Source organism: Raphanus sativus, chromosome 6 (genome assembly GCF_000801105.2).
Source record: "Raphanus sativus cultivar WK10039 chromosome 6, ASM80110v3, whole genome shotgun sequence".
Taxonomy (NCBI): Eukaryota; Viridiplantae; Streptophyta; class Magnoliopsida; order Brassicales; family Brassicaceae; genus Raphanus; species Raphanus sativus.
Genome location: NC_079516.1, coordinates 20,363,369 through 20,389,857, shown reverse-complemented (window position 1 = coordinate 20,389,857; position 26,489 = coordinate 20,363,369). Strand labels below are relative to the sequence as shown.

The 26,489-nt window shown below is 35.7% G+C and overlaps 2 protein-coding genes across 2 annotated transcripts; both read left to right on the top strand.

Moving 5' to 3' along the window:
- The first annotated feature begins 6,207 nt into the window (after positions 1–6,207).
- On the top strand, positions 6,208–12,111 carry LOC108813551 (accelerated cell death 11). Its single transcript, XM_056988242.1, has 4 exons — positions 6,208–6,418; positions 10,232–10,404; positions 10,595–10,743; positions 11,738–12,111. The coding sequence occupies exons 1-4, from the start codon at positions 6,254–6,256 to the stop codon at positions 11,842–11,844; spliced, it is 594 nt and encodes a 197-aa protein (XP_056844222.1). The 5' UTR covers positions 6,208–6,253; the 3' UTR covers positions 11,845–12,111.
- Positions 12,112–20,833: 8,722 nt separating this feature from the next.
- LOC108813550 (disease resistance protein RPS6) lies at positions 20,834–26,184 on the top strand. The gene is made up of 6 exons (XM_018586132.2): positions 20,834–21,584; positions 22,324–23,455; positions 23,539–23,844; positions 23,919–24,326; positions 24,830–25,930; positions 26,018–26,184. Exons 1-6 carry the CDS (start codon positions 21,127–21,129, stop codon positions 26,030–26,032), a joined length of 3,420 nt encoding a protein of 1,139 aa, XP_018441634.1. The 5' UTR covers positions 20,834–21,126; the 3' UTR covers positions 26,033–26,184.
- The last annotated feature ends 305 nt before the right edge of the window (positions 26,185–26,489 follow it).

Sequence of the window (26,489 nt, the reverse complement as noted above, 5' to 3'; positions counted from 1 at the left end):
GAAAAGGTATTGCATGATATTGGTCTTAGGGCAGCTCAAGAACCGTCATCATAATATATCCTCTATAAACTTCTACGAAGAAGTTTCTTCAAGTTATGAACCTATTAACAACGATTACCGTTGCTTCTCTCACACATATTTTTTTTTTCTTTTTCAGAACAATAAGCGAAGAAATGTATTGTTTTGAAAGTGGATTATAAAAGCCAGTTCTTCCTCGTTAACTTTCATTTACGCAATATGGTCTGTGAGCTGCCAACTTGACTCTTCAAAAAGTTGATCTTAGTGTCTCTGGCAGCGATAACACAGTCAAGCCACGCACTTTCAAATTCAGCAATCTTGCGTCAGTTGATTGTTAGCTCCACGTAGACAAACAAGCTCTCTTTTTGAAGAATCAAACTCCCTCTTTACATAATTGATGTGTTTTGTGTTTTTATCAGTATTAAATTTGATATTTGGCAAAAAATGATTTGATTTTTAAGGTATTTTGATTTTTTTTTCGGAGCTTTTTGTTGTTCTTCTATACATATCACACAGGCTACAGATTAGCTTACTGAAAAAACGCAGTTGGAAATGAATTTGGAAAAAAGGAAGCACAAGAACGAACAGAGCTAGAAACATGAACACATCCATCGATCGGTGTCAAAGATCGGTCGTAATTCAATTGCCATCAGTTTGGCAAGCGATCGACCGACCCTTTTAGTAAGGGATCGATCGATCCATGTCAAGGATCGACAGATCCATATCTAAGAGATCGATCAATCGGTGACACAATGGAGCAACTTTCCATATTTGCAAAGAGACACGTTTTGGAGACCTAAAAACCCAAGTTTACTTTGTATCTTTTAACTAGTTACTGTTCTTGACGGCCAGAGAGCATACTGAGAGAGATTTGCAACACTCGAATCATTTGTAGACTTTTGGAAGGATGCTTTTTCCTACTATATTGGAGAAGTTTTTCTGATCTCTCTCATTTTCAGTACAATCTTATTATTTTTTCTCTCATTGATTTTGTTGTTGTTCATTGGTCATTGATCATGAATGAGTAGTCTTTAGTTGGGTTAAGAGATTCACATTATGGGCTTTTTTGATGTATTGACCTATAAACTTTTAGACTAGGAATTTATGTTTTTTTAATCTTTATCTACTGATTTTCTAAAGGCAGAGACTTGACTGATCACCAAATCTTTGATACTATGATTTTTATCTAACCAAAGATGTTTAATTTTGAATTCCTGAAATATCAAAGATGAGTAAGGTTTATTTTTTATGGTCAAACTTTTCATTACTTGCTTCAAAAGAAAGAGTTTTACAACTAAGGGAAATTAAGAGACACAGCAAGCGCTGCTTTTGCTAAGCTATCAGCAGCTTCATTCTTTACACCAGGGATAAAGAAGAAGGAGATAGAATTCAAGGATCGACTCATCACGCTAATATCGTGGAGGATGCCTTGAATGGTAGTTACAGAGGAGTTTCCTGTGATGTGATCTGGAGACTTTTACAATCTGTAAAACAGAGTTAGTCTTTGAAACCTTAATCAATAGCAGAGCCAATAGCTTCTTTCATGGCCAGAGCTTCGGCGACCATAGCTGAGACAACAAAGCGGCGGTGGGAAGAGCCTTGGAGTAGCGTCGCACCTGACGGGTTCTTTACGATCCATCCCATTCCTCCCCTGCTTGTTGTCTTATCCCACGCTCCATCTGAGAAGACGTGCATCGCCGTAGTCATCGGTAACCGATCATTTTGATGCGGGGGAGGTGTTTGCGTTATTATCATAGGCTTGAGAGGCTGAGCCAGCTGCCATTTTCTTCTATCTTTGATAGCTTTAATGATCACTTCATTCTCCGTAAATAACTTCTCTTCAAACACCAGCTGGTTTCTACTAGTCCATAAGTTCCAAAGGATCCAAGGAAACAGCGGTTGAGAGATTCCAGAGGGAGGTTGATTTACCATTCTTTGGCAGCTCTTGAAGAGCTCTGTTACAGAAGTTACCACAGAGGGGTTTGGCTTGAACAGAGCGGGGGAGAGCTCCCAGACCCTCATCGCGAAAGGGCAGGTGAGGAAGACATGGAGTATAGTTTCGTCACCGCCACATCTCTTGCATTTACCATCAGTTTCAATCCCTCTTCTTTTGAGAAGATCACTCACAAATAAGGCCCCACGCTTAACTTTCCACAGAAAATGTCGGGGACACTTGACATTCCAAATACACTGTTTCCAGTTGAAATCATCCATTGTAACACGAGAGACATTGAGTTTTGATAGAGCATAACCGGACTTGGTGGTGTATTCTCCTGATATCTCAGGCAACCACACTCTTACATCTCTCATACCAAGTGTACTTGGGACCAGAATTCTTATGTGGTCTTCGTATTGAGGGAGGATGGATCGAACAGCCAGTGAGTTCCATTGTCCAGTTTCTGGAGAGATCAGGTCCGAGACAGTCATTCCCTGCAGGTTCTCAGGTGGTGGACCGATTGGGCAGAGTTGACTGGACGTGGAGAGCCAGTTATCTTGCCAAACACTAATTTGACGACCGTCTCCGATGATCCATCCTATCCCTCGCTTGATTATCTGTCTCCCTGCTAAGATTCCCCGCCATCCATGGGAGGAGTTCCCCGGAGCAGAGCATTCAAGGAGACTTTCATACTTGCAGTATTTGTTCAGCAGGACTTGTCCAAGGAGAGAGTTTGGATTGGACAGGAGGCACCAAGATGTTTTAGCGAGTAATGCATCGTTGAAGACTTCAATTTTCCTGAAGCCTAGTCCTCCTGCGTTCTTGGGTAGAGAAAGGTTATCCCAAGAAACCCAACACATCTTACGGATGCCCGGTTTGAGGTCCCACCAGAATCGAGTGAGAACCGATTGGATTTGCTTACACAGAGATTTGGGAAGCTTGAAGCACGTCATCGTATAGGAGGGCATAGGCTATGCCGCATAGCTGAGAGGACCGCTTTGAGGAGGACCATTTTCCCTGCACCCGAGAGGTATCTAGCTGTCCAGCTATGAGACTTCTGTCTGATCCGGTCAACAATACTTGCGAAGATATCTCTTTTTTTCCTCCCAAAATTTTTTGGGAGGCCCAAGTACTTGCCGATGCCACCCTCAGCACTGATGTTCAAATCCCTCTTAACTCCGTCTTTTGCATCCAAGGGAGTTTTAGACGAGAAAGTGATTGCTAATTTTTCTCGATTGATGCGTTGCCCAGAAGCCTCTTCATATCGCTTGAGAATTGAGATTAGGGCGGAGCAGCTGGAGTGGTTGGTTTTCCCGAAGAACATTGTATCGTCAGTGAAGAGAAGGTTGATGTTACTGTGCCTTGTGAACTGTACCTTGTGAACTTAGCAAATCTGTACCTAAAGCTTGTTTAAAATCTGAGATATAGTGGAAGCTATAACATTTAAGATTTTGAGTATAAGGTATTAGCTCTACATGTAGGTTAACTCTAATATTATGATTTGGGTTCGAGATGTTGCTGCACTTTGTTTCCCTGTGTGCTTGTTATGTGATCTTTAATAAAGAGGGATCCCTGAAAATTTTCATTGCCAAGGCTTATTTTAATTGTTTACAAGCTCGTTTAAATTGTTTCTTGTTCGCTTGGTCTTGCTTATTTGAAATAAGAAACAAACAAACAAACAAAAACTAATCACTTTAGCTAGTAACTTGTCTGCTACTCTATGTATAGTTATTGGTTCTTGTCGATTTGATCTCGTATTATTACTAACTGTGCACTTGTAATTAGATAATTGGGTTAAAACCTAACCTATCAATAGTGGTAAGTATTAAGAAGACATGGCATGTTATTGTCAACAAGAGAAGGTAATATAGCTTAATGCATGCATCAAAACCCATAGAAAATAATAAAGACAAATAAGTTGAAAGATATATACAAGTTAGTGGGACAACCCAAAAGAAACCCAACCTGCTCCCCACCTGCTCAGGAGTATTTTTCATCCCACGAACACACATTTGACCAGTGGGAAACAAGAGAGATCGGTGACATCTCCAGTCAAATTGTAAAGCTGATGCACGGGTTGGAAAGAAGTAAAGTAGTCTCTATGTTAAGCTATCCACCATCGACCAAAAAATTATACTCCCTCCGTTTTATATTAAGTGTCGTTGTAGAAAAAAATTTCATTACAAAATAAGTGTCGTTTTAGCATTTAAATGCAGATTTATTTATTTTGTTATCTAGTTTATTTTTCTATTGGTTGAAATATGAATATGTGTATTGATAATGATGTTTTTATATAGAAAATAGGTAAACTTAAATAATTTCTTAATTTTTGTGTACAAATCTAAAGTGACACTTATTATGAAACAGAGGAAGTAAAAGCTATCGATCCAAAATTCATATACTTCCACTACTTTAAATAAATTAATGTTTTGAGATATTGCCAGATTTTAGAAAATGTTGGTTTTGAATCCTCAAACTGTTTTATATATTACAGAATTTAATATTTAAATAATAAATGTTATATAGGTGAATTTTGAAAAAGCGCAATAACTACACAAATTTTAAACATTTACACATTTAATTTTAAAACATTTTCTAAAACTTATTTTTGGAAAAAAAATTCTAAGACATTCATCATTTAGAAATCGAATGATTTGGAGAAAATTGGATTAGTTATTTAATTGAAGCATGAGTTGGCATGATGAACTAATAAATTTTAGGGGTGGGCACGGAACGGATATCCAGAGTTTTAAGGATATCCGTGATCCGATCCGTGCCTTGCGAGTATTCGATTTTTCGATCCGATTCGATTCGTAACTCTTCGGATATCCGGAACACCGGATATCCGCGAATATCCGAATTTTTGCCGGATATCCGATTCGACCCGTAAAGTAATAAAAAATTAAAAAAATAAATAAAAATAAAAGAAAAAGAAGAAAATCTAAAATAAAATAATATTATTTCATTAATTTTTTTAAAAAAAATTACATACTTTCAAAATTTTTAATAACTAAATAATTAATTTAGTGAATAAAATATTATAAAATTTATATAAAGATATAAAAGTATATATATTATATAATTTTATAAACATGTATACATATATATGTATATAACGGATCGTATCAGATATCCGTTTCTAAAAATATTAGTATTTGTGATTTGCTTCGTCTTTGACGGATATTGGATTTTAGTATTTGCTTCGATTCGTTAAGTTACGGATATTCGGATTTTTTGGATCGAATCGAAAGAATAACGGATCAAATCAAAATTTACGGATATTTTGCCTAGTCCTACGAGTAATAATATGCACTGGTTTTCAGACCGAAAAGTCAAAAGCCTAGAACCAACTCCTTTCTTGGTTTAAAACAAACGCGTAAGAAAACTATATTGAAAGCAAATATTCAACGGAGACAAAATTAAAGAAACTAGATAACTTAACAACTAAAAACATGGGATTAAATACTAATATCTATCTTATTAAAACAGAAACATTTTGTTGGACCTAACATTTATTTTGTAAGTTTTTAAATTAAATACACTTTTATACTTTATAATTAAACATACATTAAATCACTAATTTCTTTTCTTTATACTACTATCAATGTTTCCAAACAATATACTTATTTCTTTATAATACTATCAATATTTCCAAACAATATACTTATTTCTTTATACTACTATCAATGTTTCCAAACAATATATTTTTTATACTACTATCAATATTTTCAAATAATACAATAATTAATCTTAGTTATTTTATATCTATCATTTTCTCTTTAAAATTTTGTAGAAACGTCATAATTTCATAAATTGCAAAATAGTGAACTTTAAAATTTCGATTATAAGATTACAAATTATGAAACTATTACAATTTAAATCCAATTAGATTACATATCGGTCATCCATCAGTTCAATCGGTTAGTCTCGGGTTTTAGTGATTTTTTAATATGAATATTTTAAAAACATAAATTGAATTGTCAGATCTTCGGATTAACCGGTATAATCACAATCGGGTTGAATTTAAAAATACTGATTTAAATACAAAAATATTTTAAATACACATTCTTTAAAAATTACCAAAATATTTGTTAAATTATTAATAAAATTTTTCATCGTAAAATATCCCGCGCTTCAAAAGCGCGGGTCAAAATCTAGTGTTTAATATACTAGAACAAAAGAGAATCTTTTTGACTTTATCGACCATGAGAGGGGTGTCACTTTACTATAATATGCAATCCTTATCTCTTCATTCGAACATATCATTATTCAATCGAAATCGGAAAAGAAAAAGAGGGAATGGAAACTGTTGCCGACGCCTTCAAGGGACTGGCTGCCACCGTGAATTCACGGAATCCGCAGGTGGCTGTGAGTCAGTTCTCTGACGCATGCTCTCTCTTCTCGGGCCTCTTTGGTATTCTTGATACGTCCTTCAAGTTTGCAAAAATGGACTACGTTGGCAAGGTATTTTTACTATTCTGTGGTTGCTGAGTACAGTTAAATGATTATGAAAACTAACCCTTAACTTCATCAGTATCCCGTTATAGACTGCATCAAACTCTTATCATTTTTTGCATAAAAATTCAGAGCTGGTTTGTGTATTAGTTGGTTTAGTTTTCCTACTCAGTTTTGGACAAATTACATGTCTATACTAGTCCCTCAGTTTCACAAAAAATGTTGCTTTGATATTTTTCGCACATATTAAAAAAATGATTGAAATGCATTTTATTTTTTTTATTAATTATACATATTCAATCAATAATATTCGAGATAAATGAAATTATTTATAAAATCAATTCATTTGTAATTTTAATATGAAATAGAGAGATTATTTATGTCCCAAAAAATGTTAAAATCAGTTAGTTTTTTTCTAATGATATTATTTTTATGATCTGGTATTTTAGATTAAATTATTTAATTTATTATTTTTAGCTATTATTTACGAATCCGAATATACCAGGTCATCAAGAAATCTAGATCACATTATTTGTTTTTGTATCCAGGAAAATAAAACCGGATCTGGTTATTTTAGGATCCGACGGTCCATATCTAGAGATAAACAGTCTGAAATTCCAGGATTCTGGTCCTTGCTATGCATAGTTAATCGAAGAACGTTGTTCTTTCAAACAACATGATTTGATTTTTGATAAGAGCTTTGGTACATAGATTATCTTCTTTCCTTTCCTTTGGGAATATTGATAATTTTCTTATAGTGATTAGAAGAGTCTGGATCTATAAGTTCATACATCTTTTTAGAATGAATCCCAGACCAGATCATTTAACTTCAAAAATTTCAATTAATTAATCCTAAAGTATTAACCATTAAACTAGTTTGTCCTTGGTTAACTGGTATTCTAAAAAACAGATTTGGTTCATTCTCTAGGATGAACCTGTAGATTTACCAACCAATAAAATTTTGTTATTTCATATTCAATATCTTTTACTAAAAAAACATAATATTTACCAAACTATATTATATTTTCAAATATTTCTAACGATGTTACTATTAAATATCAAACTAAGTTCCATATTGGAAAACTAGACAAGTGGTGTTTAATATATAAAGAAATATTCAACTTTAATTAGTACGAGACCTTTTGAGAATGAGCCCAAAAGTAAAATTATGCGCTTGTCCTTTAAGCTTAAAATGAACAATATTATACTAATCGGACAATAAAGAATTAGACATGAAACTTAAAAATCACAACAGTTGGTATCAGAGCGGTTGACGAGAAATCTGTAAGAAGTCCAAAATAACCTTCAAAATATGAACGGGACCCTTCGAATTATGAATGGGATGTATGTGTGGAAGAGATCAAGTTAGAAAATCCTGACGATGGATACAAGATGAATGTTATCCTTATGTGTGGCAGAGATCAAGTTAGAAGATCATGTGGGCTTGTCTCTTAAGCTTAAAGTGGACAATATCGTACTAATCAGACAATAAAGAGTTGGACATGTGATTTACCAATCCCAACAGTCACCAAAACACTAAACCCTAAATCCAAAACACTAATTAAACCCAAAATCCTAAACGCTAAACCCTAAACCCTTCGATAAACTTTAAACCTTTGAATAAATTTTAAACCCTAAATCATAAACACTAAACACTAACTTTTAACATACTAAACCCTTAATATCTAAACTCTTGGATAAATCCTCAACCCTATGGTTTATGGTTTATCCAATAATTTAGAGTATAGTGTTTTTTTTTTTTGAGAACGCAGAGTATAGTGTTTAAGATTTATTTTTGAGGATTTAGTGTTTAGTCTTTTGCCCATTGCGTTAAAAATATTTTAAAAAACTACAGTTTAGGATTAAGAGTTTACTGTTTTTAAGATTTAGTATTGAGTGTTTATGGTTTATAGTTTAAGATTTATCCAAGGGTTTAGGGTTTACCCAATGATCTAGAGCTTAGGATTAGGTTTATGATTTATCCAAGGGTTTAGAGTTTAGGATTAAGGGTCCGTTTAGTGTTTATGGTTTAGGATTTAGAATTTATCAAAGGTTTTTGGGTTTACGCAAGGGTTTAGTATTTTGTATTTAGGGTTTAGTGTGTTTGATGACGGTGTTAAATATATTTTTTGTTTGGTGACGGTGTTAAAAATATTTTTTTTTAAAAAAATTGGTAACTAATACAGTTTCTATTTATTTTTTATGTTTTTATTTTAAAAACATAATATAACTTGGAAAATATTTTTTCTTTTTTAAAAATATTGAATATAAAATAATAAAATCCTATTGGTTGATAAATCTACAGTTTCATTCTAGAGGGGTGTACCCTATAAAAACTCTTATCCTTGCACTATCATACTTCTACCCCATCATATGTTTTCTCTTTTAATGAAAATTACGAGATAAAATAGTTATTTTTTTAAATAGAGTTTTTAGAATGTCCAAATTAATAATGTCCCAAAAAGGTTAAATCAGTTAAGATTTTTTTCAAATAATGATTTGATAATTATTTTATTTCAATGTTAAACATCATTTATTTAACTAATTGTAGCTATTTTGAGGATCCAAATATACTTGGTTATTAGATATCTAGGGAATGATTTAGAATTTCTAACCTAACTATGTCCAAAAAATGTTAAAATCAGTTAGAGATTTTTTTTTTCATATAATGATAGGATATTTTCTTTTATTTTAATATTAAAAATTATTACTTTAATTATTTGTAGTTATTGTTTGCGGATTCAAATGATTATTAGAGATAGAAGGGATGACTGGTTAGGCTATAGAAAACTTTTTTAACTTTAATTTCTATTTAAAACATTTTAAATGATTAGTCATGTTTTAAGTCAATTTCTAAAAATATAACCAAAAGATAAAAAAAATGGTTGTAACACTTACTAAAGCAATATTTTACGTTGTAGGAAAAATATATGTCTATTATCTTTATTTTTCATTAAGTTTTACAGTTACAGCATATACATCGACAACAATAAAAAATTATACACACTAAACTTATAGTACAAATTTACTTAAGTTATATTTTACGTTGTAGGAAAATTATATTTCTATTATCTTTATTTTTCATTAAGTTTTACAGTTACAGCATATACATCTACAACAATAAAAAAATTATACACATTAAACTTATAGTGCAAATTGTAAGCTAATTCTAACCAATCACCTCCTTGATCACTATAGGTTATTTGGATTAAGGAAATAGAACCGGATGGTTTTTAACCTTGGACTTGTGATTTTTAATACTTCCTTCGTTTCTGAATAAGTGTCATTTTAATATTTTCACACATATTAAGAAAATGACAGAAATATATATAAGTTGTTATTAATTATATCTTTGTAACCAATAGCATTTGAGATAAATAAAATTATTTATAAAATCATTGCAGTTTCCAGTTAATTTTCAACTGAAAGTAAATATAGTATCACTGAAATTGTAAAGTGACACTTTTTGTGTAACAAGAAATAAAAAAGTAGAATGACACATATCATGAAATAGAGGGAATAAGAGATTTAGTACATATAGACTATCATCTCTTTGTTGATAAAAAAAAAAGACTATCATCTCTTTTACTTTCTCTATATTTTGAGTGTTTTTATAGTGATTAGAAGATTATATAATATATACCATGTAACTCTGACCAGGTACAATGTAACATCAAATCAATTTAGAAACAGATATATAATCCATGTAACAAACAAACATATATTAGACAAGACCAGATCATGTAACTTCAATCATGAAGATTTTAAAACTGAGTTTTTGTTTATATATCAAGCGTTGATAAAACAAACTTATTTTTCCAGCTCAATCACCTTGCCGTGGCATCGCGTTCAATATCGACATTAGAGGAAATGATTGACAAAGACATTCAGGCAGGCTGTGTAAAGAAATATGGTAGCCATACAAGAAACCTTTTGAAGGTAAAGCAGGGTCTTGAAATGATCAAGGTTTTTTGCGAAGAGTTACTGGCTACTGAGTAAGTCTTCTTATATAGGCTCTCTCACAAAATGTTAACCCAACCAAACAGATATATTCATACACACATATATATATAGCAATACAAGATACCCGAGTTTTAATTACTCGTATCAGACTATCAGTTTGACCGTGGCTTGCTGTAATTTTATTGGGGGTTAAATCGTGTTGGAATATTATATGATTCACAGAGGTGATGACTCTCTAAAGGATGCAGCAATTAAGGCTTACAATCAAGTGCTTTTTCCTCACCATCAGTATAATATTCAGAAAGCTTGTGCTACTGGGTTGAACTCTCTCCCCTCAAAGTCTTTGGTGCTACTCCTGCTCGGTGAAGCTGGTTAGTACATGATTTTTTTCCCTAATTAATGGAATCACATCTCGGAAATCAAATAAGACATGGTAGTTATACTATTATTATTATCAAATGATTTTATAATGAAAGTCAATTCTAATTAACATGATATTCGCTTGATTCAAAAAATAGAATTTATTAGACTAGACTAAAATATGTATTATCTCTAGATGAAGTCACGTTAGGAATCTGATGGAAATAAATATTTGAAATATTTCTAAATATTTTTTTTATTAATTATTTAGATAATTATCTTTAGTAATTTATGATTTTTATGGCTTTCTTATATATAATCTTTAGACTATGATTTTATGTAATTTATGATTTAAATAATAAAAGTTAATAGTTTTTTTTGTTCCTTTGATAGATAGAGATCACAATGAATTTAATTAAGAAAACATTTATTTGATATTCTTAAACTAATTAAATAAGATATTTGTATTATTGTATCTTCCGCTACATCAAAATCTGACATCAAAAATAAATATGGAAGTCACTGTGATGAAACTCTATTGAAACTGAAAACTTAAACTAACATAAGTATGTGTCATGAACCAATAATGTAGCATATGTTAGTGTGGTTTTTTTTTTTTTGAAAGCTGGTTTTCTAGATGACTGTTAGTGTGTTACCATCCATATTGAACCTAGTCACAAATTCGTAAATGCATGGTGTTACCAAAAATATGAAATACCTCTAGTAATATTATATATACAGGATATGAACCAATCTGTAACAGACTGTCGATTTTTCAATTTTTTTTTTAAACTGATTTTTCAAATTATTTTGATATGCAAGTGATAAATTAGAGCATGATATTGTATATTCTCTGATGTTATTTTGGTAATTTACGCAGTTGGATTTCATTACAAAGTTTACATGCTATCTATACTAGAACAAAATTTTATTTGTTTCTTCAATATATTTTCGAAAGATGCAAATTCTCTGACAGTTGTTTTACGCTTTATGAAATGTTTACAGAGGAAACGATTAATGTACATCTGCAAAGCTATGTTACTGCATCGACACCAGTAATTGCATATCTTGACAAACTCTTCCTCTCCAAGAACCTTGGTATCGATTGGTGAAGAGACTGAAAACTCAAGAAAACTCGCATGGGCCTGGTTATTTTGCAAGTATTATCACTCTTTAAAGTATCTCTTTTATCAATCTATGCATGTAATGACATTACGGCCTCCAAAAGCTGGATCATTTCATGAACCGCTTTGGTTATGTCCGAGAAAAACTCAAATAAACCATCTTTATATCAAAGGTATGTTTATGAGGTCAGGGTACTCCTTGAACTGTTTTCTAAAATGAATTGCTATATGTATCTTTTCTTTTTTGTCTCATCATCAACTTTTTATTTACCAAATGGAGGATTACATGATTTTTAACCACAAGGATTTTCAACCACATTACATACAAAATGATTCAGTATCCTCAGAAGATCACTAGATTGGATCATTGACTACCAAATCCTATACTTCGATGTAATTAAACCCAGTGAGAACAACCTATATCACAGACAAAAGAGCTGTCTCTTGTACCCCTATCATTCTATCACACCAGTGAAAAACATAAGCCCGGATATTAGCTATTTCTCATCAAGATTAATCTAATAAAAACAAGTGCTAGTCACCAAGAGATAGGAATTCAGTGCTCGAACCAGCACATCGACAACCGAAACGATGCATTCTTGACCGGAATAGCTTCACCAGCGACCATGCCTCACTCGTTAGCAAGCAAAACAGAATCAATCCGTACTGGAAGAAAAGAAAATTCGGGCCTCGGCGGAAGCATCGAAACCGGAACAGTCTTCAAGCTTCCAATGGTGTTGGCTCCGCCGTCGACAAGGTGGAGATACCATCACCTACGCTGGGAAAGCTGAGCCTCACCGTGAACCAGCTACAAAGCTCGCCTCATCAGTTGTCAGCTACCATTGTTTGAACCGAAATCGGTGCTTCGTAGGGAGTAGACTGATTTCGATGGTGGGATTAGGAGAAGTCTTCATGCTGAGCTTGAACTGGATAGATGGAGAGTAAAAGAGGTGTAATATGTTATAGCTGGACCCGGTGAAGGGATGCCTACGTACCCCGAAAGGGGATCAAGCCAATCGTAGTTCTACAATAAAGGATCACAAGTGCCTAGATGAAAGCATGTGATGTGGTGTTTCTCTCTCTAGAGAGTGTTTATCTCTCTAGAAGGTGAGAAGAGGAGTATGTGATGGAAAAAAGGATCCTTCTCAAGGAGGGGATGTCTCCTTATTTATAGAAGGATGACGTCTAGGGTTTTCCTAGTGACCTCTTTTAAATGGGCTGAGCCCATTATCTTATAAGCTTTGTTGAAGGCCAAAGCCCACCCCCAACAATAAGCCCCCCAGTTCGTTGAGAGAAATGGAGTTGATCTCTACGAATTTTATGAAGAGGTTTATAAGACAATGGACTCAGCGCTTTTATACTTGACAGGCCTAGGCGAGTAGTACTTTTCTAGGCGAGTTGGCCGGTGAACTCGTGCCTAGGACGCGAGTTGTACTCTTGCTAAGGGAGTTTACTATGAAACCGTCCCTAGAAGAAGTAACTCGGCCAGTAACTCGTGCCCGAGCGAAAATGAGTAGATGTACTCTTGTTAGGCGAGCTGAGTGTAAACTCGTGCTTTGAGAAAAGCAAGTTTACTAAACTCGTGCCTAGACAAAGGCGAGTAGTACTTTTCTAGGCGAGTTGATAGGTGAACTCGTGCCTAGGACGCGAGTTGAACTCTTGCTAGGGAGTTTACTAAGAAATCATTCCTAGAAGAGGTAACTCGGCCAGTAACTCGTGCCTGAGCGAAAATGAGTAGATGTACTCTTGTTAGGCGAGTTGAGTGTAAACTTGTGCCTTGAGAAAAGCAAGTTTACTAAACTCGTGCCTAGACAAATGCGAGTAGTACTTTTCTAGGCGAGTTGATAGGTGAACTCGTGCCTAGGACGCGAGTTGAACTCTTGCTAGGGGAGTTTACTAAGAAATCATCCCTAGAAGAGGTAACTCGGCCAGTAACTCGTGTCTGAGCAAAGATGAGTAGATGTACTCTTGTTAGGCGAGTTGAGTGTAAACTCGTGCTTTGAGAAAAGCAAGTTTACTAAACTCGTGCCTAGACAAAGGCGAGTAGTACTTTTCTAGGCGAGTTGATCGGTGAACTCGTGCCTAGGACGCGAGTTGAACTCTTGCTAGGGGAGTTTACTAAGAAATCATCCCTAGAAGAGGTAACTCGGCCAGTAACTCGTGCCTGAGCGAAGATGAATAGATGTACTCTGGCTAGGCGAGTTGAGTGTAAACTCGTGCCTTGAGAAAAGCAAGTTTACTAAACTCGTGCCTTAGCGTAAGTATCTAGACAAAGGTCCAAATCCAATGAAGTTGAGAGACAAAGTCATACCTAGTAATAGGCGAGTTGCCGAGGAAAGGTGATGGAGTGATATCATAGCCGAGCAAATGGGATCTACGCCGACCAAAAGGGCCTTGAACTCCTCGCCTAACCAATCTCATTTGTTCATGATATTGGGCTTATTGGGCTTCAACTCTTCGCTTCTTCTTGTGAGGCCCAAAATGCATTGCATACTTCTTTTTTTCTTTTGCCCGCTTCTTCTCCGTGAAAACTTGTTATCTTCACGGTATTGCCGACTAAAAGGAAATGACCAATATGAGCTCAAACCGAGTAACCACATTACTAGGAGTAACCGCATGAGAAGCCGAGTAACCGCATGCACCCGAGCCGAGTAACCGCACGATCCCAAGCCAAGTAACCGCACGAGTCAAATCCTAGTAGCCGCATGATCTCCACTGACGAGATGTTCAAGGCGTCCCAAGTTGCTCTCATTGCCGCGCTGTTTCCACTTGTCGTTGCGAGAAAGGGAACCTTGATGCCAAGAGATGAGCTCGAACTGTGATTATGGAGCTTGAGAGGAGCTTGTCGCCTTGTGGATCTTCTTCGCGCCAACCACTAGAGAGTAATCTTTGAAGAGTTCTTCAATCCCGTGAGCATGAGCCGGTTACGGTATGATCGTTCGTTTCCAAGAAGCAAGACCTTGTTGGGGAGCTTTAGGTCGGCTCCGAGTAAAGCACATGACGGAGGTGATGTTGGCTTGTGCCGAGTGTAGCATACGACGGTTTCTCGGCGTCGAGCCGCTGCATTCCGGGAGGGCTTGCTCGAAGAAACAAGAACCCGTTGGAAAGCCTTTTATCGGCAAGAACATGACGAGCAACAGAGATCAACTTAATGAGATGATGAGTTGGTGAGCCGGCTTGTTCCAGAGCTTTTAAGACGTCCTACTTGATTGCCAGGCAAGGAAACTTAGGAGTGTGTACCAGCTCAAGCCTCTTCATTGGCGATGTTCGCGTGGGATGGTTTCCGAGCAAGATTTGACGATATCGCGAATGCTCGAGATACCATGGGCTTTAGCTTTTTGTTCGCGAACTGAAACGGGTGAGAGCATTGCTTGGAATGTTATCTTACTTGCCTGACAAAAGAAAGCTTCTTTTACTCGGGCGTGATGAACAAAAAGCTTCTATTACTCTTCACATTCGTGAGATGGGTTGCTGAGATATTGCAGGCTCTGTCCATGTTTTAAGAAACAGAGTTCAAGTCGGCATGACGAGTAATGGAGGTTGGAGCCGACAAGAAGCTTCCCTTGATGGAGCTGGAGATGGAGATCACGTGATGAGAACGAGCTTTTACTCGGAAATTTTCTTTATTGTTGTCCTGAGTAAAGGACTCAAATGGGCCTGAAATGATGTATGCTTGGGCTCCTCCAATTCTCAGGTTGACGATTATACCAACTCGTAACAATTTTTTATGACCGAGCAAATGAGACATGGTAGGTCCCACTCCTCCGTTCTTCATTTATTTTCATAACTGTGCCGAGTAAAAGAAGAATATTCTTCATTGGGCTTCTGCTCTATATTTTCTTTGGGCCCAAACCAACGTGTCTGGTCGTGACATGATGAGATCAAAGTGTTTGACCAATACTCGGTCCCTTGCCCCCCTTTTCTTTTACTCGGCGAATGATGATTATACTGGAACTAAAAATCATGAGGGAAGATGTGCTCGTTATTTACTCGTTTGAGTAAAATGCATTTACTCGTCTTTTTTTTTGTTTTTTTTTTGGACGAGTAAAGAATGCAATTTGTCATTTACTCGTTTTTGACGAATAAAAGTGACAAGAAAGTGCATTTACTCGCTCTCTCTCTCCTTTTTTTTTTTTTTTTTTTTTTGACGAGTAAACGGTCAAGTGACGAGTAAACGGTCGAGTGATGAGTAAACGATCGAGTGACGAGTAGACGACCAGGTGACGACCAGGTGATAAGTAGACGACCAGGTGACGAGTAGACGGCCAGGTGACGAGTAGACGACCAGGTGACGAGTAGACAACCAAGTAACGAGTGGACGACCAGGTGACGAATGGTGACGACCAAACGGTCAGACGACAAACGGTGACGACCAGGTGACGAGTAGACAACCAAGTAACGAGTAGACGACCAAGTAACGAATAGACGGCCATGTGACGAATGGTGACGACCAAACGGTCAGGCGACAAACGGTGACGACCAAATGGCGACGACCAAACGGTCAAGTATGACCAGACGGCGACGACCAAACGGTGACGAGCAAACGGCCAGACGACCAAACGAGTGACGACCAAATGGCGATCGACGACCAAACGGTCAAGTGATGACCAGACGACGATGAGCAAATGGTCACGTGACGAGCAAACGGCGTCGAGCAAGCGACGACGAAAGAATGGCGACGAGTAAACAGCGACGAACAAACAAACTCCGAGTTTAATTTTCTTCGAAGATACTTCCCCATGCCCCACGGTGGGCGCCAATTGTTTGAACCGAAATCGGTGCTTCGTAGGGAGTAGACTGATTTCGATGGTGGGATTAGGAGAAGTCTTCATGCTGAGCTTGAACTGGATAGATGGAGAGTAAAAGAGGTGTAATATGTTATAGCTGGACCCGATGAAGGGATGCCTACGTACCCCGAAGGCGCGGATCGGGCCGAAAATAGCGACCAAGCGGATCGGGCCGAACAGTTGTCTCAATTGGGCCTACAAGTCAGAAGGCCCATAACAAGGAGAAGGGATTAGGTCAAAGCAAACCGACCTAAGGGACTATATAAGGAGTTGAGGACAGGAAGGAAAGGCATCACCACATAGACACACAGACTTGCGGCTAGATTAGTTACTGGCCGAGTTACCTCTTCTAGGGATGATTTCTTAGTAAACTCCCCTAGCAAGAGTTCAACTCGCGTCCTAGGCACGAGTTCACCGATCAACTCGCCTAGAAAAGTACTACTCGCCTTTGTCTAGGCACGAGTTTAGTAAACTTGCTTTTCTCAAAGCACGAGTTTACACTCAACTCGCCTAACAAGAGTACATCTACTCATCTTTGCTCAGACACGAGTTACTGGCCGAGTTACCTCTTCTAGGGATGATTTCTTAGTAAACTCCCCTAGCAAGAGTTCAACTCGCGTCCTAGGCACGAGTTCACCTATCAACTCGCCTAGAAAAGTACTACTCGCATTTGTCTAGGCACGAGTTTAGTAAACTTGCTTTTCTCAAGGCACAAGTTTACACTCAACTCGCCTAACAAGAGTACATCTACTCATTTTCGCTCAGGCACGAGTTACTGGCCGAGTTACCTCTTCTAGGAATGATTTCTTAGTAAACTCCCCTAGCAAGAGTTCAACTCGCGTCCTAGGCACGAGTTCACCTATCAACTCGCCTAGAAAAGTACTACTCGCCTTTGTCTAGGCACGAGTTTAGTAAACTTGCTTTTCTCAAAGCACGAGTTTACACTCAGCTCGCCTAACAAGAGTACATCTACTCATTTTCGCTCGGGCACGAGTTACTGGCCGAGTTACTTCTTCTAGGGACGGTTTCATAGTAAACTCCCTTAGCAAGAGTACAACTCGCGTCCTAGGCACGAGTTTACCGGCCAACTCGCCTAGAAAAGTACTACTCGCCTAGGCCTGTCAAGTATAAAAGCGCTGAGTCCATTGTCTTATAAACCTCTTCATAAAATTCGTATAGATTAACTCCATTTCTCTCAACGAACTGGGGGGCTTATTGTTGGGGGTGGGCTTTGGCCTTCAACAAAGCTTATAAGATAATGGGCTCAGCCCATTTAAAAGAGGTCACTAGGAAAACCCTAGACCTCATCCTTCTATAAATAAGGAGACATCCCCTCCTTGAGAAGGATCCTTTTTTCCATCACATACTCCTCTTCTCACCTTCTAGAGAGATAAACACTCTCTAGAGAGAGAAACACCACATCACATGCTTTCATCTAGGCACTTGTGATCCTTTATTGTAGAACTACGATTGGCTTGATCCCCTTTCGGGGTACGTAGGCATCCCTTCACCGGGTCCAGCTATAACATATTACACCTCTTTTACTCTCCATCTATCCAGTTCAAGCTCAGCATGAAGACTTCTCCTAATCCCACCATCGAAATCAGTCTACTCCCTACGAAGCACCGATTTCGGTTCAAACAACCATCACTGACAGCCTTACACGTACCTCCCGTACTCTTCTCTCACCTCTCTCTGCTGCAATCAGATATTCCTTCATATTTTGGAGTACTTCTGGATTGATTTTTCGCCTCCCAGTCTCTTTATCCAGTCCAAATTTCTCTTCCGATAAGACTCCAAACAGAGGATCATTATTTTGAAGCAAAAGCTTTCTGTCTCATGTCCGCTGCGTGGTCTTTTATTGCCTGGATAAGCAAGAGACATTTATATTTTTCATGTGTGAGGCGCTGACAATTGCAACATCGCTTTTGGAGCCTCCATCAGACAAGTTAATAACTTTCGTCTTCTTTACGGTCTCGAGACATCAAAGAAAACCCTTACCCTCACGTAATCATAAATATGTGATTTATTCGGATCAAAAGCAATAACATCAACTGGACCTATCAAATCACCAAAGGAGATAATCGACGCTTCCGTATAGTAGTTAACCGGAATGTTGCGAATGTGAGCACCCAGACGAGTAGATACTGCAAATAGTCTTCTGGTGGTTTCTCCACCAAGCGATCGATTACGATGATCCACTAATTAAAGGTCCACACATGTTTCTTCAACAATTCTTCAAGATCATGCTCGTATTTGAAAACACTATGGAAAAGTTTTTAGACAATGCAACTTCTCTTACCCTGTCGTACACCTACCACTTTCTTGCCATGTCTAAGATCAAGTTGCTGATCTTCTGGCTCTCTGGATTCAGAGTCCTTCCATAATATCATCTTATTCCTCTCCAAAGTTCTGTATTGAGGGAGGTTCCGGCAAGTCAAAAGGGACTTCCTCCTCCTTTAATGACGTGGATTTAAAAACCTTATCAATATTCATCTTCTGACTTACAAAACAGAGAAAGAAGCAAAATGATATTAAAACTTTTTTCAAAACCAAAAGACGCGTCAGTAACCCTAGAAATATTCTCTCAAAAACATAATATTTTCTTTGATTTAACCCAAAAAGTAGTGGTTTTCTGTTTTAGCTATCAAAACAAAAAAGGAAAATATCCCACCATAAGCTCTACTTTCTTTAACAAGAAAATACTTTTGAAGGAAAGGGAATTTTTTTTTTATTATACAGAGGTATCATGGCCACATAAGTGGTACAGACTAGTCACGTATTTTGCCACGTGTCGGTCCTCTGTACATGGTGATGCCAACATGTTAATTTCCCGGTGGCCGGGATTTGATAGCTTCACCGTATTGAGGTTTTGCCCTAAAGTTAACTAGGTGTTTTTCTATGCCATGCGCAGATATAAAAATTTTAAAAGTATTTTTATATAAACAAATTTTCAACTTTCAGTATTCAAATTTAAATCTAAATTTTATTAGTTCAAAAGTAAAACTATAATGTATTTTTCTAGTTTGATTTATTCAAGTTTACTTTAACTTTTTATTTTATTTTATTTAAATTGTAATATAATAATTAAAAATTTATAGAGTAATTTTATTCATATTATATTTTATTCAGTTAAATTTTATTTTAAATTAGTTCTAATAAATATATACATTAATATAAATAACATATATAAGTTGATAAATATATAACTATAACTACACTTATTTTGATAATAAAAATATGATTCATAAATTGATAAAAAAAGTTAAATTTGTAATTATTATTTATATATAATTATATTATTTTAATAGAAATATAGAAAAGTTATTAGTATTACCATATTTCTAAAATCTTACCAAAATTTGTAATTGTAGAAAAATAATATTTTTGATATAAAATTTATTAGTTATTACTATATTACGAAACTTTGCCAAAAATATGAATCCGTATATAAAAAATAGTCATTACCATATTTAAGAAATATTACCAAAAACATAAATTTTATATAGAAAATTTTACATATCACAATTAGATTGATGTCATGTCGTATTTCTTTTAAATCATGCCATCATTTTTTGTTAAAAGTAATTGTAGTGATGACATATGTACAAATCACTTCTCGAATATAGTCTAGGAGATCACCATCAGACTACAAGCTGTGGTTAAAGAGAGGGAAAGAACTTAAATCCAGAAAAGGAGTCAAAATCGATCTTGCTGACTATCAATGAGATTTAACATGTGACTTCTCAGATTTCTATGGGATAATCCAGGATTTTAATCACTAGGTCAATTCATTATTCATCCTTGGTACGTACGAAAGAATGTATTGATCAAATATTCTATAAGAAACTGAAGATGGTGGATAACTTTTTACCTCAAAGGATAATCTTTCAAATGTGTTTCTCCTTCACATTTGTAATTAACAAAAAAAAACATTATGACTTTTTTTCTTCTCACGTAAATGCAAATACAAAGATTCTTCTACCATAAGCAATGAGAAATAAATGATATGAACGTAAATGTATATGTGAACTGACATACGTACCTCCTCCTTTGTTGACTCGTTGTAATCACTCGCTTTCATGAACATGTGACAACATTCAGAGTTGACGATGACGATAAAGAAGGTGGGACTTGTTATGACAACGCATTTTTTTCTTTCATGGTAATAAGAAAAACCGAAATGTCCCTTTGTCTTTTTCTAAATCTATCTATCACCTTATCTTGGTAAATTCGAGGAAAAAACTTCATTTCAATTTTGAGTGTTCTTTTTAGACAAACTATTTTCTCTATAGAAAGAAAAAAAAGAGAGCCCAGAGAGACATTCATGAACCTTTTTGCTCTCTGTTTCTGTTAGCTGATGTCCCTGGCTGATGTGTGATTAGGCTTTCACTACAAATAAGAAGATGTTAAGCCTTTAGATTCTCCTCAGAATTCTGCATTATTATTCAGAACGTTGCTTCCCTACGAATTGTGTGTGGTTATGTCTTCTTCATGCAATTGGGTGTTTGACGTCTTCCCTAGCTTCAGGGGGTTAGATGTCCGCAAAACATTCCTCAGTCACTTCCTTAAGGAGCTGGATCTCAGATTGATCATTGCTTTCAAAGACAGTAAGATAGAAAGAAGCCAAGCAATCGAACCAGAGCTTCTACAGGCAATTAGGAATTCAAGGATTGCGGTTGTCCTGTTCTCCAAAAACTATGCTTCTTCCAAATGGTGCCTAGACGAGTTGCTGGAGATTGTGAAATGCAAGCAAGAGCTAGAGCAGATTGTGATACCCGTTTTCTACGGTTTGGATCCTTCTGATATTAGAAAACAGTTGGGTGAGTTTGGTGAAGCTTTTGACAAGACTTGCAAGAACAGAACAGAGAACAAGATACAACAGTGGCGGCAAGCTTTAACCGATGTAGCAAATCTAGAAGGACATCATTCTCGAAACTGGTATAACTTTATTAGTCATTTTATTTGTTTTTGTAATTTGTATTTTTTATAAAATTATAAATTATAAATAATACCTATTTTTTATAGAAAAATTGTCTAGGATAACCCTAATTTTTTTTTTGTCAGAAATATAGCCCCAATGATCAAAATGACCAAAATATTTCATTAAAACATAAATTTACATTTATACTCATTGGATTAACTAATCCAAACCTTATGGTTTAGAGTTAAAAATTAGGATTTTGGGTTTAGTATTTAAAATTGTATAAAATCAAAAATAAATACGAAAAGTTTTAAAATAAAAAATTTAAAATAGTTTCAAAAATCATTTTCGAATTTCAAAAATAAAATTTGAAAAAAAAAGTTTTTGAAAAAAATCGAAAATTATTCTTTATAAAAAAGTTCAAATTTGAAAACATTTAATTCGAAACTATAAATTTTTATTTATTTTTTATTTTTTAACAATTTTTATTTATTTATTTGTATTTATAAATTTAGGATATATAGATGTTTTGCCTTTCTTAAATGAAATATTTTGGTCACTTTTTTCCTTGTGTTTTTTTTTGTGTTATTTGAGGACAAAAACATAAAAATGATCTATCTAGGAGAATTGATATTTTCTATATTAATAAAATAGAATATATGATACTCAAAAGAGATGGCTGCCAACTTGTTACATTAATACACTATTGATACATGTTATTTAATGGTTTATGATATAATGTTTTCTCCATGTCAGGGATAATGAAGCAAAAATGATCGAAGCGATAGTAAGTGATATTTTGGTTAAACTTAATTTAACTCCATCAAGGGATTTTGATGAGTTTGTTGGCATCAACGATCATATTGCAAAGATGAGTGTATTGTTGAACATGGAATCTGAGGAAGTGAGGATGGTTGGGATATGGGGTCCTTCGGGAATTGGCAAAACTACCATTGCAAGAGCTCTATTCGATCGACTCTCACATCAATTCCAAGGTAGGATTTTCATTGATAGCGCGTTCATATCGAAGAATCTGGAAGATTATAGAAGAGCTAACTCTGATGATTACAACATGAAGTTGAGTTTGCAAGGAAAGTTCTTGTCTGAAATTTTAGGCAATGTGCACATAAAAATAGATCATCTAGGAGCTGAGAGAGATAGGCTTAGGCACAGAAAAGTTCTTATCGTTATTGATGACTTGGATGATCAAGTGGTGCTAGATGCCTTGGCGGGTGGAGATGATTGGTTTGGAAATGGGAGTAGAATCATTGGGGTTACAAAAGATAAGCATCTTCTCAAGGCTCATGGTATTGATCATATTTACACGGTTGGTTTTCCATCTGAAAATCAAGCGCTTGAGATGTTCTGTCGATCAGCTTTTGTGCAAAACTATCCACCTGATGGTTTTGTGGATCTTGCTTCTAAAATTGCGTTGTGTGCTGGTGGTCTTCCTTTAGCTCTTCAGATTCTAGGTAAGGCTATGAAAAGCAGGAACAAGGAATACTGGACAGATACGTTGTCGAGGCTTGGAAAAAGTCCAAACAGAGATATTGTAAAAGGGCTAAGAGTTAGCTACGATGCATTAGATAGCGAAGAAGATAAAGCGATATTTCGTCACGTTGCATGTTTCTTCAATGGTATGGAAATTGATAGAATCAAACTGATGCTTTCAGATAGTGACTTGGATGTTAATTTAGGTCTTACAAACCTAGTTGATAAGTCCCTCATTAGCGTAAAACCATCGTGGAACAATACGAATATCGTCCAGATGCATAGTTTGGTACAAGAGATAGGTAAAGAAGTGGTACGTACACAGTCTAACAAGCCTGGAAAACGAGAGTTCCTGATGGATTCAAAGGATGTTTGCAATGTACTTGGAAGTTCCAAAGTAAGATTTTTTCTCTCTCTTTCCATAAGTATAATGAAAGTTGTCATGCCTCTTAGATAATGATTCTTGTATATTTTTTTCAGGGAACTGAAATGGTTAGAGGTATATCTTTGAATTTAGATGATATTAGTATGGTGAGGATACATGAGAATGCATTCGACGAGATGACTAATCTCCGTTTTCTAAAATTCTATAAGAAGTCATTGGAGAGGAAGAAAGAAGTTAGATGGTTACTCCCTGAAAGATTCGATAATTTTCCAGACAAACTCAAGTTATTGAGTTGGCCGGGATGTCCAATGGTATACATGCCTTCTAGTTTTTGTCCTGAATATCTTGTTGAACTCATAATGCCTAACAGCAAGCTTGTGAAGTTATGGGAAGGAATTGAGGTAAGTTTTTTTTTTTTTCAAAATTCTTATTTAATCCAAAATACTTATGACTAAGAACCTCTACTTTTATTCAGCTACTTACATGCCTTAAAGATATGGATTTGTCCAAGTCTGAAAACCTGAAAGAAATCCCGGATCTTTCAACGGCGACCAATCTTGAGACATTGAATCTTCATGGTTGTTCAAGATTGGTGGAGCTTCCTTCCTCTATTCGGAATCTCAATAAACTGACAGAGTTGAACATGCAAGGATGTGTAAATCTGGGCACCTTTCCCACCGGAATTGACCTCCAGTCTCTAAGTTCGCTTGATCTCAGTGGATGTTCACGGTTGCAAAGTTTCCCTTTGATCTCAAGTAACATTTCAAAGCTCAATCTAAGCCAAACATCTATCGTAAAATACCCCTTTAAATTGCCTTTCGAGTCTCTCGTTGAACTTCACATGGAGCAAATCAAGAGTGAGAGATTTTGGGAAGGAGTTCAGGTATGATATTATTTTTATTAAACTATTTTGTTACAAGTGATTGAAAATATTATATCTAAAGTTAGTTTTTGAATGTTTCAAAAGAAACAAAATAGTTTTTGGAAACATGCAAAGTACCATATCAATTGATTGTAGGTAAATAGTATTTCTGCGATTTCCGTAATTTTTGGACATATGGCATATGATCACAGATTTTCTGTTAGATAAACATCAAAAGTTTGATGTCAAAAAAAAAAACTCAAAAGTTTATATCTTAAATCATATAAAGTTGTTGAAAGGTCTTTAATAATATGTTTAAAGTAGACTGGTACATGCAGCCTCTGGTTTGTGATAGTAATATTGTTGTGCCCCTATGGAGGTGCAAACTGGGTAGAATCCATGCATGTTGTAGATATCCACGTTGTTGACATCCAAAAATAATTGTTTAATAGTTAAGAAATGATCCACATGGTGTGTACCCAAGTTTAAAATATCTAAATAGTGTTTGGTATTGTTTTGTTCAGCCTCTTACAAGCCTCAAGAAAATGGTGTTTTCAAGATGTGAAAACTTGAAAGAAATCCCAGATCTTTCCATGATGACTAAACTCGAGAAACTTGATCTCAATGGTTGTTCTAGTTTGGTGGAGCTAACTCTTTCGTCGATTCAAAATCTCAATAAACTCACGACTTTGGAAATGATAGGATGCTCAAGTCTAGAGACTCTCCCAACTGGCATCAACCTCAAATCTCTCTATCGCCTCAACCTCAACGGATGCTCACAGTTGAGGAGCTTCCCAGATATCTCCAGCAACATCTCAATTCTCTTTCTAAACCAAACAGCTATTGAAGAAGTTCCTCCAAGGATCGAAAACTTCTCTAGCCTCGAATCTATGGAGATGTGGGAATGCAAGCAGCTACAATCCATCTCGCCAAAGGTTTTCAAACTTAGTAATCTTGAGGTTTACTTCTCAGACTGTGAGAAATTGACTGAAGTTAGATGGCCCGAGGAAGCAAAAGACACCAATGATGCTGGCACCAACTTGTCATTAGTTATTTTCACCAACTGCTTCAATCTGAATCAAGAAACCTTCATTCAACAATCAGCTTCCGAATACCTGATCTTACCAGGTGTAGAAGTGCCTCCATATTTTACTCACCGATCTACCTCTAGCTCCCTTACCGTCCCTTTACATCCTTCGACTCTCTGCCAACGATCATTCTTGGACTTCAAGGCTTGTGTTGTGGTTTCCGAGGAAACGGTTAGCCATCTGCTTTTCTTTATAGACATTCAGGTACATTGTCGGTTTAAAGACAAGCATGGAAACTACTTTGAGCCTGCTAATCCAAGACACTTCTCGTTACATCAGAAATATAATCATCTGATTATATTTGACTGTCATTTCCCTCTAAACCAAGATTGTAATCAAGTTGAGATAGAGTTTCGCCTTTCTAGTATTCGACTCAAACTAAAAGGATGTGGTATAAGACTCTCAGATGACAATACTCCTTTTTTGGCTACTCCTATTGAAGTAGATGAAGACAATATGGTTGATGATGGATGTCATAAGACTGAAGAATGTGGAGATAGCGATGTAGAGACTAAGAGATGCAGAAAGCGAATTCGGGTAAGCATTCAGAAGTCAGTGAACATAATTACGTCCTTTATAATTCACAAATCTTTCATAATTTAGACCACTGGATTATTTCTGCAGATAAATACGGAATAGGACATCCTATTGACTTGCTCTTCACGTGACCCTCATTGTTGATTTGTCTATTAACTTCTTACACACGTTACTTTTGCATATTGTTACTTATCATAAACGTTTCTTCTCTCTTTTCTGAAAGTCTATTAAGTGGATATTGAATTTTTATATACATGTATGATGTATCTATGATGAACTGAATATTTGTGTGAATGTACAATACAGGAAAGTCTAAAAGCTACATAAAAAAAAAGAAATTTTTTTTTGTAACTGAAAAAAAAAAAAAAAAAATTGCGAAAGAAACTAAGTGAACCAAAGAATATTTTTAAGTTTCCAAAGGTTTTTAATCTAGTTACTTTTCAAATTATTTAATTATGTCCTGTGGATGAAGCAAAACATAGATTCTTTGTAAGAAAAACAGCAACTCAACTTTACAGCCTGCAAGAACAAGAATTTAACTGCCTTTACGAATCCAGAA